This window comes from Saimiri boliviensis, chromosome 12, assembly GCF_048565385.1.
Source record: "Saimiri boliviensis isolate mSaiBol1 chromosome 12, mSaiBol1.pri, whole genome shotgun sequence".
NCBI classification, from domain to species: Eukaryota; Metazoa; Chordata; class Mammalia; order Primates; family Cebidae; genus Saimiri; species Saimiri boliviensis.
In genome coordinates this window covers 27,855,326-27,873,361 of record NC_133460.1, presented here as the reverse complement: position 1 = coordinate 27,873,361, position 18,036 = coordinate 27,855,326, and the positions used below count along the sequence as shown (strand labels likewise).

Below are 18,036 nucleotides of genomic sequence, written 5' to 3'. Positions count from 1 at the left end.
CACCAGTTAGGCATGAGGAGGGAATAAGGGCAGGTGCAGGTGCTTCTGCCTGGCATGAGAGCTGTTCGCTGCTTTTACCACACTTTCGGCTCTTCCACTGTTCTCTGACCCACAAGAACTAGGGCTCAGGCCACGTGCCTTGGGCAATAGTTCTCAAATGCATCTATGTGGAAGCTTGCCTCCAAGGGCTCACTAGCAAGTCCAGACACCACACAGCTGCCCTGCAAGAAGGAAGTGACAGTGACTGAGTTCTTGCCTGCACAGAAGACAGGTGTCCATAGAGCTCCCAGCTGGAGTTGAGTGGTTTCTGGTCTAGCAATGTTCTCTGATTTTACATGTCTGGAAGCTACCATCTCAATCAGGTCCCCTTGAAATCTACCCCCATCTCCCTCCCTCCTTCCCCTCCCTCCCTCCCACCCTCCTTTCTTTCCTTCCCTCCCTCCCTCCCTCCCTCCTTTTTCAGATGCTGTGTGTGGTTCTGTGCTGGCATCTTGGGGCAGAGACAAGAACTGTGGCCTAAAAAGAGGGGAATGGGGAGACAAGGGAGCTCATGCAGACAACCGACCAGGCTGCGACGCCTGCCTTTGCAGCCGAGCATGGGAATGTGGCAGGAATTTGTCATGGCAGAGGGGACATCAGAGCTGGGGTGCAGCGGAGGAGCAGCAGCTTTCCACGTAGTTGAGGCAGGAAGCAGTGTGGTCCAGAAAGAAGAGACGATGGGTGCCAGTCCACAGTGACAATGAGCAGAGGCCTGGGCGCTTGGCAGGTGGGTTCACATCTTGTATCTGGCTGTTTCTTGGCTGAGTGACTTTGGGCAAGTTGCTCAGTTGCTGAGTCTCACTTTGTTTCATCAGCATGACAAGAATAAAAATGCCCATCTCTCAGAACTGTTGTGATGATAACTAAGATAATGTCTTTAGAGTCTATGCACTGTGAATGGCCCCTCTAGAAGGACAAAATGCAGCTGTCCTTGTAGAGGGGCCACTGCCGTGACATCGTGGGGACATTTGCATGGGGAGCCACAGGAGGTTTCACTGGACAGGTGTGTACGTCCAGTATTTGGGAGGTGCTCTTAAAGCAGATCTGTTGCCCTCAGGAGGTCCTCTAAGTATACATGTGACTTTGCCACATAGAGGGAAATTGTAAGCTAGTGTATTCAAAACAGGAGCAGTCCTTGTAAGCAAAGCTGTTCCATTACAGCCAAGTTGCGTGCATCTCAGCTCCAAAAGAGAAAGTGACCATTCTCACTGAATCCTCCTGGCAACAACCTTGGGACTGGCTGAGATAAGACACTCCACTTTCAGGGCCCGCCCTGACTGTTCATTCACACCCTGGATGCCCATCTCCTTCCCTCACCCTGGCTGATGTTCTCAGCCACACACCCTCCCCTGGCCTCTGGGGGCTGAATGCCCCCAGCCTCGGGGCTTTTGCCATGGCTGTGCCATCCATCTGGCCTGTTGGACCCATTTGTAGGGCATCTCACTCTTTGTAGTAACTTGTTTCCCTCTTTCCTTGTCTCCTGTCTGTCTTCTCCCCCAGGGCTGAGAGCTCCAGAAGGAACCAAGGACAGGGAGCCTGTCTTTTCCAGCCCTGGTGCCCAGCAGGAGAGCTAGGCTCATATGAGATCTGCAAGGAATGTTTCTGAATGAACTTATGGAAGGTAGGTCTTTTTATACCCATTTCATAAGTGAGGAAACTGAGGCAGAGACAGATGCACACACCCATAGAGAGAGAAGGTGAGAGAGAGAGACAGACAGAGAGACACAGATACACACACACACACACACACACACACACACACAGAGAGACAGAGAGAGAGAGAGAGAGAGAGAGAGGGAGAGGAGAGAGAGAAAGAAAGAGAAAGCGCAGCTCTAGCCTTGCTATGTGCAGGGTTGAGGTGGGGGCGAGAGAGATGCGTGGGCAGGGCTGTAGCTCCGCGTGTCTCTTAGGGGCCCAAGATGCGGCTCCCGGGAGGGCGAGCGCTGGGGTCCCTGGGCGGGCTGGCGGCTGGAGCTTCTTCGTGGGCGGGCGCAAGGGGCAGGCTGGGCGGGCGCAGGCGGGAGCCTAGCAGACGGCTCTGCTCCACAAGCCGGCAGCATCGAGGCAGCAGCAGGTGAAGCAGGCTCGGCTCTGCCAGGCTCCTGGTGTCTCCTGGGGACAGGAGTGCGGCCGGGGAGGGGGGCCCGAGTGGGTCCAGTGCGAACCCTCCGGGAAGCTGGGAGCCCTACCTGCCCTTGGCCCCACGCAGAGAGTCACACTGGATCTGGGGAGCATCCTGCCCCACTATGGACCTCAGTCTCCTCACCTGAGACATGGGCGGCCCCATCCTCACCCTGTAAGCTGCGAACCGAGGAGGTAAGGGGTGCATCTGAGGTGTCTGGGCGCTGTGGGCATTAGGTGATAGCAGCTTTTGCTGAGATTTCAGGAGACAAAGCAAAGGGCCTTCCCTATTCTAATCCCATTGGAGATTAGCATTGTTTGTTTGATTCATTCATTTTCCTGCGATTGCCTGGGAAGGTAGGCTGCAGGGGGTCCCTGTTGGGGCTTGCAGCTGGCTCTAGTTTTTGATCTGGAGAGCTGCCTGGAGACAAAACGCAGAGACACCATTTTACTGACCTCGTGTAACAATCCACCCTTCCCCTCCTAGACTCGCCACCCCCTTGGGTGTGCCTGAGGACCCTGAGGTCCCTTGTCCTCACTGGTCAGTGTATCCTAAGCCCAGCAGCCCCAGGCAGATGCCAGTCACCACGGTTTTCAGTGCTCCTCCTCCTCTTGTCTTGGCCCTCTCCTCCAATCCATTTTCTATATCCAAATGATCTTTCTGGAACGTTCTTGGGATTGTTGGTCTGGCCCACCGCTCCAGCCTCATCATCTGCCACCCTGGCACCAGTTATTCTGCTTACTTTTCCCAGCAGGCTCTGCTCCTTCCTGCCTCTGTGCCTTTGCATAGGCTGTTCCTTGCACCTCGAGTTCCCTCTTCTCCCTGTCCGTTTGGCTGGTTGACTCCTCTTCAGCCTTCGAGCCCTGCACCATTGCCACCTCTTCTCTTGTCTCCCTGCTCCCTGCTCCTTCTATGATCTCTCAATTCACAGATCTCTCATTCATATTGGCGTCAGCAATGACAATGAGTTCTGTCTGCCTTTGTGCTGGTCAACCCCTCTGGTCTGGGAGGGCCATGGTTGTGGAAGTCATCTTTGCAGCCCTTGTTTCTAGCTCAGGGCTTGACACACATTTACTGAGTGGGTGAATGAAGCAGTGAACATTTTCTGCAGCCCTCCCCTCTCAGTACTTCCACTCTGATCATGCTGTCGGTGATGATCCACACTGCTGGCTGAGCCTGCTGATGGTCACCCAGAGCCTTGGGTGCTGGCCTATTTGCTGCTTCTGAGTGCAGTGCATCTGCCACAGGTTCACGCAGCTGGGGCTGCTCTTTGTCTTATACTGGGCTTGGTGTTTGGCGCTGGAATAGTTTGTCATGTTCAGCCCCAAGTAGACCTTTTTGTCAGAAGACCGTAATGCCAGAGAAATCTTCCTGCCTTTAAGGTCTGGTGTCCTAAATAACCAGACTGTGAACTATCAGGTGAATTTGCAGCTTGATCTTGTAAATGACAAAATGAGACTTTTTGGGGGGGGAGGGTGAGGACAGAGTCTCACTCTGTTGCCCAGGCTGGAGTACAGTGGTGCACTCTCTGCTTACTGCAACCTCTGCCTCCCAGGTTCAAGTGATTCTCCTGTCTCAGCCTCCCAAGTAGCTGGGACTACAGGCACATGCCACCACACTTGGCTAAGTTTTGTATTTTTAGTGGAAACAGGATTTCAGCATGGTGGCCAGGCTGGTGTTGAACTCCTGACCTCAGTGACTCATCTTTATAAATAGATCAAATGCACAGTGAGTGACATTCATGACAGTCGACAAATAGAGTTTACTGAGTTGGCTGATTTTGGCCTTACTTTGTAAAAACTGCCTTAATGTAGCAATCGATCATGAAGAAAATATGTATGCTCAAAAATGCATATGGCCGTTACATGAGACATAAAGAATATCTCAAATAGGGTTTTCTGCTATGAATAGCGTTTCTCAGGATGGGGCCTATGGGCCATGTTCATCAGAATCATGTGGTCTACTTATGAAATACAGATTCCTGGGCCCCATCCTGTACTCACTGAACTACATCTCCTGGTGGAAGGGCCCTGGGGTCTGCACTTTAGATATACTTCTAGAGTGACTCTGATGTTTACTGAAGGTTGAGAACTGCAAAACTGTGGGATTAATAAAGACTCGAGAATCTGAGAGGTGTCACAGTGATGTGGGTGGAGGTATGGTGGTTCCCGTGGAAAACATCCATCATTGGTACTACCGCGGGGGAACTCTGGAGTCTAAATTCCAGCTCAGTCTTTAGTAGGGGATCCATGGTACTGAGGAGGTCCTCAGAAAAGGAACAGGCTCTCCCAGGACATGGAGAGTGTGGAGCAGTCCGGTGTGCTTGTGAGCTGCACACTGCATCAGGTGACTTGAACACAGTCATAAGGTGGGTTCTGGGGAGGGCACTGGACACCTGTGACTTTGGCCAGGTGTGTCTGCACATGGTGGGTGGTAGGAGGAAGCTGCTGTGCTGATGAGCCAGTCTTTGCATACTGGGCAGTGTTCAGCGTTGCCAGGTATCACCTAAAAAAACAAGGCTGGCGGGGCAGGAAGGGGCTGAGACCAGGAGGGTGTACTATGTGGATCCCTGAGGCTTTGGTTCTGTCTCGAAGGGAATAGGGTGCCGTGGAAGGACACAAGCAGCCCTGGTCAGAGCGGTACTTATTGCTGTCTTCATTCAAGTAAAATGTGACAAGGGGCTTTCTACCCATGCTCCCTGAGCAACTCTGTCACTAAACTCTGCATACAACACTCCACCTTCTTTTTCATCAGGACAGCCTCAAATCCCGAGGCTGGAGGGAATTGGTGGAACAAGTTCTGGCATCAGACGGCCTGAGTTTGTAACTGGGCCCCGTTACTTATTAGCTGTGTGACTATGGGCAAGTTGCTTCCGTCCTGGAGTCTTAGATTCCTCATCTATGAAATGGATTGATAATACCTACCTCTGGGAATAAACTAGCCAACAGACGAAAGCCTTGAGCACAGTCCCCAGCATGCAACACGTGCTTCTAACAGGGTGGCAATCACTGGATGCCAGTGTCTTACTGTGAGCCGTAGGTAATAGCTCCTCCAGGTACCAGCCTTGGGACGGAAGCAGCTGAGAGCCTTTCTGCCTGGCCCTGCTCCTCCCTGGATTCTACCCTGGGCATGATCTCTCAGTATTGTTTGTCTGTTTGTCTTACAGGCATCATCCCTGAAGTGTATCGCTTAGTTCGAGTCTTGGAATCTTTTCACATCCACTATGAACACCTCTCACCTCCTGGCCTTGCTGCTCACAGGGTCCCCACAGGGTGACAACAGAAGCAAGACCCCGGACATCCCATACAACTTCTCTGACCATTGCCAGGATTCCGTGGATGTGATGGTCTTCATCGTGACTTCTTACAGCATTGAGACCGTCGTGGGGGTCCTGGGCAACCTCTGCCTGATGTGTGTGACTGTGAAGCAGAAGGAGAAGGCCAACGTCACCAACCTGCTCATTGCCAATCTGGCCTTCTCTGACTTCCTCATGTGCCTCCTCTGCCAGCCGCTGACTGCCATCTACACCATCATGGACTACTGGATCTTCGGAGAGACCCTCTGCAAGATGTCAGCCTTTATCCAGTGCATGTCGGTGACGGTCTCCATCCTCTCGCTCGTCCTCGTGGCCTTGGAGCGGCATCAGCTCATCATCAACCCGACAGGCTGGAAACCCAGCATCTCGCAGGCCTACCTGGGGATTGTGCTCATCTGGGTCATTGCCTGCATCCTCTCCCTGCCCTTCCTGGCCAACAGCATCCTGGAGGATGTCTTCCACAGGAACCACTCCAAGGCTCTGGAGTTCCTGGCGGATAAGGTGGTCTGTACCGAGTCCTGGCCACTGGCTCACCACCGCACCATCTACACCACCTTCCTGCTCCTCTTCCAGTACTGCCTCCCGCTGGCCTTCATCCTGGTCTGTTACGCACGCATCTACCGGCGCCTGCAGAGGCAGGGGCGCGTGTTCCACAAGGGCACCTACAGCTTGCGAGCTGGGCAGATGAAGCGGGTCAATGGGGTGCTGGTGGCGATGGTGGTGGCCTTCGCCGTGCTCTGGCTGCCTCTGCATGTGTTCAACAGCCTGGAGGACTGGCACCATGAGGCCATCCCCATCTGCCATGGCAATCTCATCTTCTTGGTGTGCCACTTGTTTGCCATGGCCTCCACCTGCGTCAACCCATTCATCTATGGCTTCCTCAACACCAACTTTAAGAAGGAGATTAAGGCCCTGGTGCTGACTTGCCAGCAGAGCACCCCCACAGAAGAGCTGGAGCATCTTCCCCTGTCCACAGTGCACACGGAAGTCTCCAAAGGGTCTCTGAGGCTAAGTGGCAGGTCCAACCCCATTTAACCAGGTCTAGGGCTTCTCCCTGCCCTGTCCCTTGCCTTTCACTCAGCTAAGTGGGAACACTGCAAGCTGGGGTGGCACCCAGCATTCCTGGCTTTCTGTGGCCTAGATAGGCTGGCAAGAGCCATTTTTGCATCCATTTGCATCATGAGGACTGGCATTCTGATGCTTCAGCTGTTTGTTCCTGGGAGAATTCTAAACACAGATTCCAGAGGTCACAATAAGCCTTGCAGCTTGAGTTGAAAGATGCCAGAGCCGGAGATGTCTGCTGGTAGCAGGCAGGGGTCATTCTGGTGACACAGCAACAGATGCCTGGCCTGGGAACCCAGGGATTTCACCTCCACCAATGAGACCACAAGGCCACCGTGAGGGGAGGGAAGGTGCACTTGGAGTCAGAGCTCTGGACCTTGGTCAACTCCTCGCCTCTGTGAGAGATGGTGCTTCAGAAGTGGTAAAGAATTTTGCATATGCAAAGCAGTGGAATTACTGTCATATCACTAGAGCATCCAGCTGAAGAGAATGGATCCGGTAGTCTTGGGTCACAGGCTTCTGCAGCAGGAACTCTAGGACTCACTTCCTACTCCATCCTTTTTCTCTATCACAGTGTCTTCCGTCTTACATGGAAATCAGCCTGCAAGTTCCTCTCCTCGATGAGATGTGAGCACCTTGCAGGGGAAATCCATATCGTCATGGAGCTTGTGTCCTACATGCCATGAACAGGCCCTGGCACAGGGAGAGAGCTCCAGGGGTGTTTTCCATGGTGGGTTGATGGCAAAGGTGACACTCACTGCTGAATGTTTGGTGCTGGACAGGAGTCCAGAATGGGAAGGGGCCAGGACTCAGGCTGCTACAGCCACAGTCTCCTGCCTGCCCTTCCTTGCGTCTCAGGACCTCATTTAATATGGCAGCTGGACTGAGACTCTGTGGCTCTCCCCACTGTTGACCCACTACAGAGGGCTCCAGAATTCAAGGCTAAGGCGGCAACCTCCTTCACTCCATGTTCTGACCACTGAGCTGACTTGCCCCAGATAATGTGCCACGAATCTTCCAAAGCTTCCCCAGGATATTGGGCATCCCAGTGGCCTTCAGTAGGATCGGGGCAGGGAGTCCTGGGAGTCTGACTTCATGGGGCACTGGCTGAAAAAATCGGGGGTACCCTTCCTCTAGCCAGCCAGGGTAAAAAAAGAAAGTGCTCCGATGAGTGTGAATATCTTACCTTGGGGGTTATGGCCCAGTCCTCTGGATGCTGAACCAGGCCCAAGGCTTCATCTGTGTGTGGACCAGACAGCCTGTCCTTGCAGGGAAGGAAAGGTCAAGACTGCTTCTGGGCTGCCTTAGATGGGATGTCTCTGCATGGGTCTGTTGGCTCAGACCGACCCTCCAGCAGAAGGGACAGTGGCTGGCCAACTATATCTTCTCAGGGCAGGGTGTTCACATGCTGGAACCCTGGAGAGGCCCCATTGTGAGACAGCATTGGTTCTGCACAGGGGGTCTGGCACAGGGCTTTCACCCCTGACCAAGAACCCGTGTAGCTGACAACCAAGACATGTGCTCTTTGAGCCAGCAGCTCCCTTCCTGGAGCTGTTTAGCTTATTCCTTCTTTTGGTCACATTTCCCATCCAGTTCCTTTGTTCATTTTTGTGTTGGATTTTGGGCAGATTTCTTGAGCCATGCCCTTGGATACAGTTTGTGCTTGTTCTGTGGTGCCATCTGCTGCTGGTTTCTCCAGGTGACCACCTGCCCAAAATAGATGGGTCCTGGAGCAAAGCCCAGGCTCTGGGATCCATCTATTTTGTAAAAAGTCCACATGTGCAAAGCAATCCCCAAATTCCAGAGGAGCCAAGAGACTAAAGAAGGAATGAGACAAATCCAGTTTGTTAGTATTGAGTGATTATTTATTTATTTATTTTTGAGACGGAGTGTCGCTCTGCTACTCAGGCTAGAGTGCAGTGGCACGATCTCGGCTCACTGCAAATTCCACCTCCCAGGTTCAAGCGATTCTCCAGCCTCAGCCTCCTGAGTAGCTGAGACTACAGGTGCGCACCACTGCATCTGGCTAATTTTTGTATTTTTAGTAGAGATGGGGTTTCACCATGTTGGCCAGGCTGGTCTTGAACTCCTGATCTCAGGTGAACCACCCACCACATCAGCCTCCCAAAATGCTGGAATTACAGGTGTGAGCCACTGCACCCAGCCAGTATTGGGTGATTTATTGAGGGAACTTACAGGCAGAAGGGTGGTCTTGGGTCTTCACTGTTACTCTCGGACCCAAGGCTTATATACCATAGAAAGGGATATACGTGCTCCAGCAAGACAATGAATGGCAGCGTGCCACAGCAGTCAAGAATCCCATGTGGACCATAACCCAGAATTTGCATGATAATGTCAAGCTTGCCCTGATCTAAAAGCAGCAGTACATATTCTTATACTCGGGACGGTAAATAAAGTAGGAGTCAGGAGGCATTCGTGGCACTGGAGTTAATCAGAAGTCAACATGGCAAATCCATCTTGGGATGGAGTCACTTTTGTCTTCACATCATCCCAGGAAGATGTCATTGTCCAAGCTTCCCAAGGAATTGGGGGCCTCAGGCCCCTCTGGATCCCATCCCATACAAGTGCCTGGAGCTGCTTCTTATTATTAGTCTCGATGATGCCAAGAAGCTGGTGACAAAGATGATTCCAGGTGCAGACATGCTTGAGGATGGAAGGCCAAGCCAGTTATCTGGGGAAGGTGGTTGGTGCTAGGAATTGGGTAGAAGCCTCATTGAGTGTTATCTGTGCCCCAACATCACCTGGAGCTTGTAGATATGTAGAGTCCTTGTTGCCAGCCCCACTCGATTTAATCTGAATCCACATTTTATCAGGATCCCAGGTTAACTGATGGACATTAAAGTTTGAGAAGCTCTGCTCTAAGAAACGGATTGCCCTGGAGCCTAGAGTCACTGGATAAGCAACTGTAGACACCCATCCTAGTTCCGGAAACCTCTCTAAAATTGTTACTACTGAAAAGGTGTATTCAATTTTGGTTGTCTGTCTCATCTTTGGCTGCATGTGGTCATATTTCTTGTGAGACCTTTATATTCTTTTGATAAATATTTGGCATATGCATGGTTTCCATAGATATGTTCATAGTGAACATGCCTTTTTGTATTCTGCTCTATTTCACTTAAAATTGTATCAACAGGTTTTTTCTTTTTATCTTGCTAGATATCTTTTTTTTTTTGAGATGTAGTTTCACTCTTGCTGCCAAAGCTGAAGTGCAGTGGTGTGATCTCAGCTCACGGCAACCTCCGCCTCCCAGGTTCAAGCAATTCTCCTGTCTCAGCCTCCTGAGTAGCTGGGATTACAGGCACCTGCCACCATGCCCAGCTAATTTTTTTTTATTTTTTATTTTTAGTAGAAATAAGGTTTCACTATATTGGCCAGACTGGTCTCCAACTCCTGACCACAGATGATCTGCCCCACTCTGCCTCCTAAAGTTCTGTGATTATAGGTGTGAACCACTGTGCCCAGCCTAGATATAATTTTTGATGGCTGCTTATGAGTGTAGAAACTGCCCCAATGAAAGCCAGCACCTCTCAATATCTCTAGCTCCCAGGGTGTTGGGAGGGGGGGCATCTCTAGACAGCAGGTGGACCCTCTGCTACTCATTGTGGGAGGAACCCATTTTACAGAGGAGGATCATGACTGGAATTGGAGATTCACACCACAAAGACTGACTGGGAACCCTCAGAGGGTGCAAAATCTTATCACATCCTGGCTGTGAGTACTAAAATCCTGTCTAATGCTAGTCTTTCCTTTCTAAAGTATTGAAGTGGTCTTTTTTTTTTTCATTATAAATGTAGTCATATTCATTCTGAAAGATATACAATATACACAAAAATAAAATGAAAAAAATTATCAGGAGTTCCACCACTCAAACATAATCACTGTTTACATTTTGGGGAATCATTTTAAAAGTTTTTATATGCATAGTCATATATACATATGTCTGTTTTTAAAAAAAATGTTTGAGATCATAGTGTGTCCATATGGGTATTTATATATTATATTTAAGGATTGTTTTATATCTTTTTTGTTTAAGCTGATCGGAATTTTTATTCACTTGTTTATTCATTAAACAAATATGTCCGACACCATGTTAGCTGCGGGGATGCAGTGGTTAGTAATCAGACATTGTCCCTGTTCTATGGAATTTAGAGTCCACCGATAGATACATCCTTTGTTCTTAATCATCATCTGTTGTGGCATTCTGAGCTGTTTCTAGACCTGTTGCATAGAGTTTTATGATGAATGTCTATGCAAAGAACCTTTTCTATATTTGGAATTATTTCCTTAGGAGAGATTTCCAGAGGTGAAATTAACAAAGGGCATGGACATTTCTCAAGACTCTTGATGTCTACTGCAAAATTGATTTCCAAAAAAGGGCTGGAACAATTTGCACTCCCTGGAGAGTGCTCATTTCACCATACCCTGGCAACTGTTGGAGATTTACCACTAACCAAAAGACTTTGACCTGAATCGCCTGGACTGGAGGGTGTCCCCGCTCCTGCCTCCAGGTCCAGCAAGCACTGGGGGCACTGACCTTTGTAATGTTAGCTTGACCTGTCCCTCTGTGAAACCTTTGGGGGCTCCACACAGCCTTTAGGGTTGCGGGACCACATAACTTATCCAAACAGGGATACTTGAGTATGAAAGGGGCTGCCATGAATAATCACACTGGGACCACAGGCAAAATCACCCTGGGAAATGGGAACATGAGATCATCCTACTATAAATAAACCCAATCCCTTTAACATAGCTTGAATTCGACCCTCTCCACCATCTGGCCCCAACTTACCTTTCCAATCTCTTTGCATCCTGACATATCACATGATCCAGTCATAGTGGGCCTACAATTACCAACCATGTGTTGGGTGTTGCTGTCCCTGTACATCTGCTCCTGCCATTCCCTCCTCCTGCCTCCACCCACTCCACCCCCCACCAGGCTGCAATGCCCCGTTGCCCTTCTGTGTCGGTCCAAATCCTACCCTTGCTTCAAAACACACATTAAATTGTACCATTCAATACTGCTTTCATTCAACAAACATTTACTGACTGCTTATGAATTGTGAGGCACATGGGACACAAGACCGAAAACATCCTGCCTCCTGTGGTCCTTTAATTTGTGTGTGCAACTGTGACGAATGGTCCTAAATATGGACACAAAATGATGTGTTGGAGAGTCTGCCCTGTTATGATTTTGAATAGACACACCCACCACCCTACAAGGTTGTGAGCTCCTTGAGGGCAAAATCCAAAAGGCTCATCCTCCACCCCTGCAGAAGCTCTGACACACCCTTGGATGGAGCAAGACCCTCAAGCATTTGCTAAGTGAAGAATTAATACTAAAAAAGCTTACCTATTCAGTCTGCAAGAGTTTTCTAACAGCCAACTTGGGGTTCTCCATGAATCTGAGATAAAGGGAAGCCTGTTTCCACATACCTTAGAGAAACACCCCCAGACCCTACCACTGTGACTCTTGTTCCACCCTGATGCCGGAAGAAACTGAAGTCACGGGATTCACTGATTGCTGCTTCTCGTGAGGTTAAGTGACTCATCCAAGGTCACACAGTTAGTGACTGAGCCACTGGAGGGGTCAGGAGGTGACACAGGAGAGACTCAGAATTGCATGAGTAGATAAGTCATCAAAGGAGTCACTGGAGTGGAGGGGCCTGGAGGGGGAGGTGACCCTGAGAGCTCGAATGGCCAGAGAAGAACAAACAAGCCAATAGCCCCAAGGACCTCAGTTGTTCCCAGATCCCATTCACTGTCATCTGAACACTATTACTACCACTCACTCTGTCAGTGTTCTCTGCTCCTTTTTGCACAGAACTCCTCCAGAGCCTTGTCTAATCTTTTTTTTTTTTTTCTCTCTCTCTTTTTTTGTTCTTTTAGAGACAGGGTCTTGCTCTGCCACCCAGGCTGGAGTGCAGTGGCACGATGATAGCCCGCTGCAACCTCGAACTCCTGGGTTCAAGTGGTCCTCTCACCTCAGCCTCCCGAGTAGCTAGGACCATAGGTGCATACCACCATGTCCAGCTAATTAAACAATTAAAAAATATATATATATATATATATATATAATTTTGGTAGAGACTGGGTCTTCCTACATTGCCCAGGCTGGTTTTTCTTTTCTTTCTTTCTTTCTTTTTTTTTTTTTTTTGTAGAGATGAGGTCTCTCTCTGTTGCCTAGGCTGGTCTTGAACTCCTGGCCTCAAGTGATCCTTTTGTCTCGGCCTCCCAAAGTGCTGGGATTGGCATGGTATACTGGCCCTGGCCCTCTGTCTAATCTTGGAACTTCCATTTCCTCTCCTCTTCTGTGCTCACCAGTCCATTCATACAGTTCTTGCCGAGGTCATCAACGACCTCCATGTTGCCAAATCCTGTGGCCAGTTCTCAGTCTTGTCTGATGTGGGCATCAGCAGTAATGGGCCGTTGGTCACTTCCTTCTCCTTGACACTCCCGCATGTGGCTTTCTCAGGGAATCATGCTCGTGGCTCTTCCTACCTCACCAGGCTCTCCTTCCCCATCTCCTTTCCTGGACTCTTACTGACCTGACTTTGGGACATTGGCACATCCCCACATCCCCAAGGAGAGCCCTGGAGGTCCTCTCATTTCCTTGGTGAGCTCACCCAGTCTTCTGGTGCTAAATGCCCCCAAATGTGTCTCCAGTATGGACGTCTTCCTGACCTCCGGATCTGGGTGTCCAGCATGCTTTGTGTATCCTCGACACCAGTCGGCATCTCAAACTCGGCACATTCAAAAGCACACTCCAGATTTGTCCCCACTACCTCTTTCCTCAGTGTCCCCCTTTTCAGGACAGGGGAAGTCCTGCTTTTCATTTGCTGGGGCCACAATCTTTGGGATCACCTCCTAGTCACACCCCATATCCAATCTATCAGTGAGTTCTGTAAGCACTGCCTTCAAAATGTTCTCAGAATGACCACTTCTCACTGCCTCCAGGCTCTGTCCCCGGTTCAAGCCACCATCCTCCCTGCTGAGATCACGGCAGATGCCTCCTTTCTGGCCTCATTCAAGAGTGATCCATGGAAACCAGTCAGATGCCTAGTTCAAAAACTGTTCAAAACCCTCCAGTGGCTTTCCATCATGCTCAAGGAAGATTTCACGGTCACGGTCTGCACCTTCCCCTCATCCACTCCTCTTCAGCAGTGTTTGCTTCTCTGCTGTCTTTTGAACAGGCTGAGACCACTCCTGCCTCAGCCTTTTCTGCTTCCTACTCTTGCTGCTTAGCATGCCACCCCATTGAAATCAACCTTCTTCCTTGCTCCCTTCACCTAAAGTGAACCTTTATTCCAAGAGTAGTTTCTTGCTTGGGCATGGTGGCTTGTGCCTGTAATCCCAGCATTTTGGGAGGCCAAAGCAGGGGGATCACTGGAGCCCTGGAATTCAAGACCAGTCAAGACAACATAGTGAAACCCCATCTCTACAAAGTTTACAAAAATCAGTTGGGCATGGTGGCACAAGCCTGTATTCTGAGCCACGTGGGAGGCTGAGGTGGGGGGACTGACTGTGCACAAGTTTGAGGCTGCAGTGAGCTGTGACCGCACCACTGCACACCAGCCTGGGCAACAGAGTGAAACCCTGTCTCAAAAGAAAGAAGAGTAATTTTTTAAGCATCCTGTAAAAATATAACCCTCTTCCCTCTCTCTCCCCTCTTCTGTCCACTTTCTGCCACAGGACTTAGCCCAATGGCTGGTTCCTTGCTGAGGGTCCCCCTCCCTCATTAGAACATGAGCCCCATGGAAGCAGGCACTGCAGATGTTTCATTCACTGTCCAGACTCGGCAAGAACAGCCATTCACAAGAGGTTCAGAAGAAACATCCATAGTATAAGTGAATTTCCAACAGTTGTAGTTCATCTCTGGAGAGCTGCACTCCAACCTCTTTTTTTTTTTGTGGAGAGCGAGCATCTGGCTTTGTAGCTGTTTGGTCCCAAGTTTGACAGCCACTGTCTGCTAACTGTGTGACCTTTGCATCCTGGTTTCTGGCTCCTACTTGTAATAATAAACACTGGCTACCATGTATTTAGTGCCCCAAACACTGTGCCAGATGGTTTATGTACATTGCCTCCCCTCAATCCTGAGATCGGGTAGATGAAGAAACTGAGGCTTACAGAGGTGAAACTGTTTTTTCCACATTTTCAATAAGAGCCAGACTTGAAACCCAATCAGTTGTCTTCCAACGTCTATGACTTAGACTGTTGTAGCAGGAAAGACGGTTGGCCCGATGACCTCCAAATGGCCTTGAAGCTCCTAGCTAGAGAGTTTGAGTTTTATGGCAATGGAGGGGCACTGAAGGGTTTTAAGCAGGGGAATGGCATGGTCAGGTTACAATGGAGGAAGAGCCGTCTGGCTGGATTGGCCTGCATTCCCCAAAAAGCAGAAGCTGAGGCAGAGGTCTATGGACTTTTCCTTTATTATGGAGAAAGATCCCAGGGAACAGAATCAGGAAGACAGGGAAGGAGGGAGAGCCGAGCTGAAGCTGTGCTACTGAGCTGGTAGCTGATTCCTTAATATCTCTTACAACCATCTCAGCACAGTTTGAATGGAAAAAGACGGAAGAACTCATCCATCAGTTCCCGTGTTCCCTTGGCAAAGGTTCGTCCATGGAGCATTACCTCCCCACACTCTGGGGGTACACAGGAACGCTGAACATACCTGGATGTGAACAGAGCAGCTTCCGCGGAGGTGAGAAGGGTGTTCGGAGTGTGAGGTGAGGTGCCATCAGTCGCACCTGTGTGAAGCCGGGGAGCTCTCTCAGAACTGGTGCCTCAGTGGGTGCTGGACCAAGAGGTCAGTGAGGACAGGAGGATCAGAAGCAGCGCATAAACAGCATCTGCTTCAGGGTCAGGGGAGGTGGTGTGGGCTGAATTGTGTCCCCCTCAAACTCACATATTGAATTCCAAACCCCCAGCACCTACATTTGGAGGTAGAGTCATCACAGATAGGATTAGTGAAGATGAGGTTGTACTGGAGTATAGTGGGTCCCTAATCTATTATGACTCGTGTCCTTATAAAAAGAGGAAATTTGACCCAGAAACACACACAGGGAGGATGTGTTGTGACAGTGAAGGCAGAGTTCAGGGTAGTCCTTCCACAAGCCAAGGCATGATGAAGATGGAAGTGAGCCACCAGAAGCTGGGGGAGGGGCACCCAACAGGCTCCCACACAGCCCTCCAAAGGAACCAGCCCTGTGGACACCTTGACCTTGGACTCGCAGCCTCCGGAACTGTGAGACCGTAAGTTTCTGTTGTGTTAGCCTCTCTGTCTGTGACGTTTTGTTGTGGCAATCCCAGGAAACTTAACGCAGGAGGTGAGATTGGGGGCATCATGTCTGTTAGGCACTCAGTAGCTGGGGAAAAACCCAAACTCAAGTGGGTGATGGCAAAATGGGGAACTTACCGGCTCATGGAATGAGGCTCTCCAAAGGAAGTTCTTTGACTTCAGCCTTGGTTCAGGGGTCTGAACGAGGATGGTAGGGCTCTCCAGACCTTGTCCCCTTGTCTCCATGTGTTTTGAACTGCATGTTTGTGTGCCCCCAGAATTCCTATGTTGAAACCCTAACCTGCAATGGAATCTGGAGGTGGAGACTTTGAGAAGTGATTAGATTTAGATGAGGTTATGGGGGTTATTCATGATGAGATTAGGCCCTTACAAGAGACCAAAGAGCATTTTCTCTCTCTTTCTCTCTGTCTCTGTCTCTCTCTCTCTCTCTCTCTCTCTCTCTCTCTCTCTCTCTCACTCTCTCTCTCTCTCTCTCTCACTCTCTCTCTCTCTTTCTGTTTCTCTCTCTGCCAAGTGAAGATACATCTGGGAAGCATCCATCTGCAACCCAGGAAGATAGCCCTCACTAGGAAACAAGCAGGCCAGTACCCCAGTGTGTGGGACTTCCCAGCCTCCAGAACTGTGAGAAATAAATTTCTATTGTTTATAAGCTATGGAGATTAAGGCATTTTGCGACAGCAGCCAGAACAGACTGAGAGAGATGCCTGAGTCTTGATCTCTGGAGAGAGATCAGCCATGAGAGAGAGAGAGGCAGGGCTGTGCCGTGGCTGGCTGGGGTGTGGACGCATTCGGAGCTGGTGGTGGGCCAGAGGAAGCCAGCTCTCCAGGGCTGGATCTGGTGAGAGGACATGGAGGTCAGCAAACAAGTTGGGGTCCTGAGGCAGGGGTGGGGGTGGGGTTCAGCAAGGAGGTCTTGGTGGACAGGATGGGGTAGCGGGCAGAGGAGCTAGTTCTCCAGAGCTGAGACCAGAGATGACACGAGGTAAGGGGCCCTTCACCTGTGTTCTGTGGCCTCACTTCTGCAGAGAATTGAGGCCAGCTTCAAGATCAAGCTTCGTGGCTGGAAGCTGGGAGTGGTTGCTGTGGTTCACTGAGTTACAGGATACCGAGATGACTGAGGAAATGCTGGAGAGACCTGGAAGTCTCCCAAAGAAGAAAGTTATAGCCCTTTGGAGAGGCAGTCTGGAAGGCCCTTCCTTCTAGAGTATCTCTTCGATTCTGATATACCTCACAACCCCAGCAAATATAGACGGACTGGACTGGGGCTCCCGGGTCCAGAGGAGATACTGGGAGAAGGTCGGCGGAGCACAGCAAGGTGTGTGCTTGGCCGGCAGCCGCCAGCACTCCCGGCCTGGGCAGCTGAGCAGGCGTTTGCAGGGGGACTTGACAATGAACCTGGAGCAGGAGGGTGTTTGGGAGCGCGGCTGCATTATCGTGGCCTTGAGGTTTCCTGTTGTTTAAATGTCACCACTTGTTTGAAACTAATTCCTGTCAGACTGTGAAAAGTTTATCAGTGTAATTGGGTGCTGGCACAAAGCTCTCTTAAAACACATATCCTTTCATTCAGAAAGCTGTTAATGGGACATTCGATTAGGCATCTTTTCGACTGCCAAGGAAACCGTACTGAAAGTAGGGCATGATTCAGAACAAAGAACTCCCGCTCACGGGCGAAACCTCTGCGATAGCCATATCTCCCCCACCAGATAGTGTGCTTTGTGCCCCTTGGAAATGTCATTTGCAGCCTCTTCTGGATTTATGACTAAGGAGTGGGTGGTGGATCGACAAAGGATTTCCCAAAGAGAGGGCCTCCTGTACATACCTTTTGTTCTGTGGACTGACCCACCTGTCCCATACCTGCAGTAGGTGGGAGACTTGTACCTTCACTGGGCAGCTGTGAGCACCAGTTTTTTGCCCAAATTCCTGGGCGCTGTCTGAGCACGCTGCTGTTTGGTGATGGGGTCTTAGTCACATCCTGATGGAGAAAATGCAGAGGTTTTCTCATCAGCGTATTTAATGATTCAGAGACAGGGTCTATCCCACTTTTTGTCTAGTATGTAGCTTTAAAACAGTTACACACAACATGGGACAGGACGACATGAAAAGAGAGAGGTTTATAGAGGGAGGTGGGAGGAGCGCCAGCCCTGCGTACGGAGTGAGCCTCTCCAGTCTTGAATTCTTCGG

The 18,036-nt window shown here is 50.2% G+C and overlaps 1 protein-coding gene across 2 annotated transcripts; it reads left to right on the top strand.

The window, feature by feature from the left end:
• The first annotated feature begins 1,437 nt into the window (after window positions 1-1,437).
• Window positions 1,438-10,855, top strand: LOC101035056 (neuropeptide Y receptor type 4-2). 2 transcript variants are annotated; one of them, XM_074382166.1, is made up of 2 exons: window positions 1,438-1,660; window positions 5,328-10,855. In XM_074382166.1, exon 2 carries the CDS (start codon window positions 5,385-5,387, stop codon window positions 6,510-6,512), a length of 1,128 nt encoding a protein of 375 aa, XP_074238267.1. In that variant the 5' UTR covers window positions 1,438-1,660; window positions 5,328-5,384; the 3' UTR covers window positions 6,513-10,855. The 2 variants fall into 2 exon arrangements, with proteins under 2 accessions (XP_074238267.1, XP_003930011.1); XM_003929962.3 differs by lacking the exon at window positions 1,438-1,660 and adding an exon at window positions 2,076-2,355.
• Window positions 10,856-18,036: the final 7,181 nt, after the last annotated feature.

Bases quoted from the DNA above. Each gene is read 5' to 3' on its own strand.
- LOC101035056 (XM_074382166.1), top strand. From the start codon at position 5,385: ATGAACACCTCTCACCTCCTGGCCTTGCTGCTCACAGGGTCCCCACAG.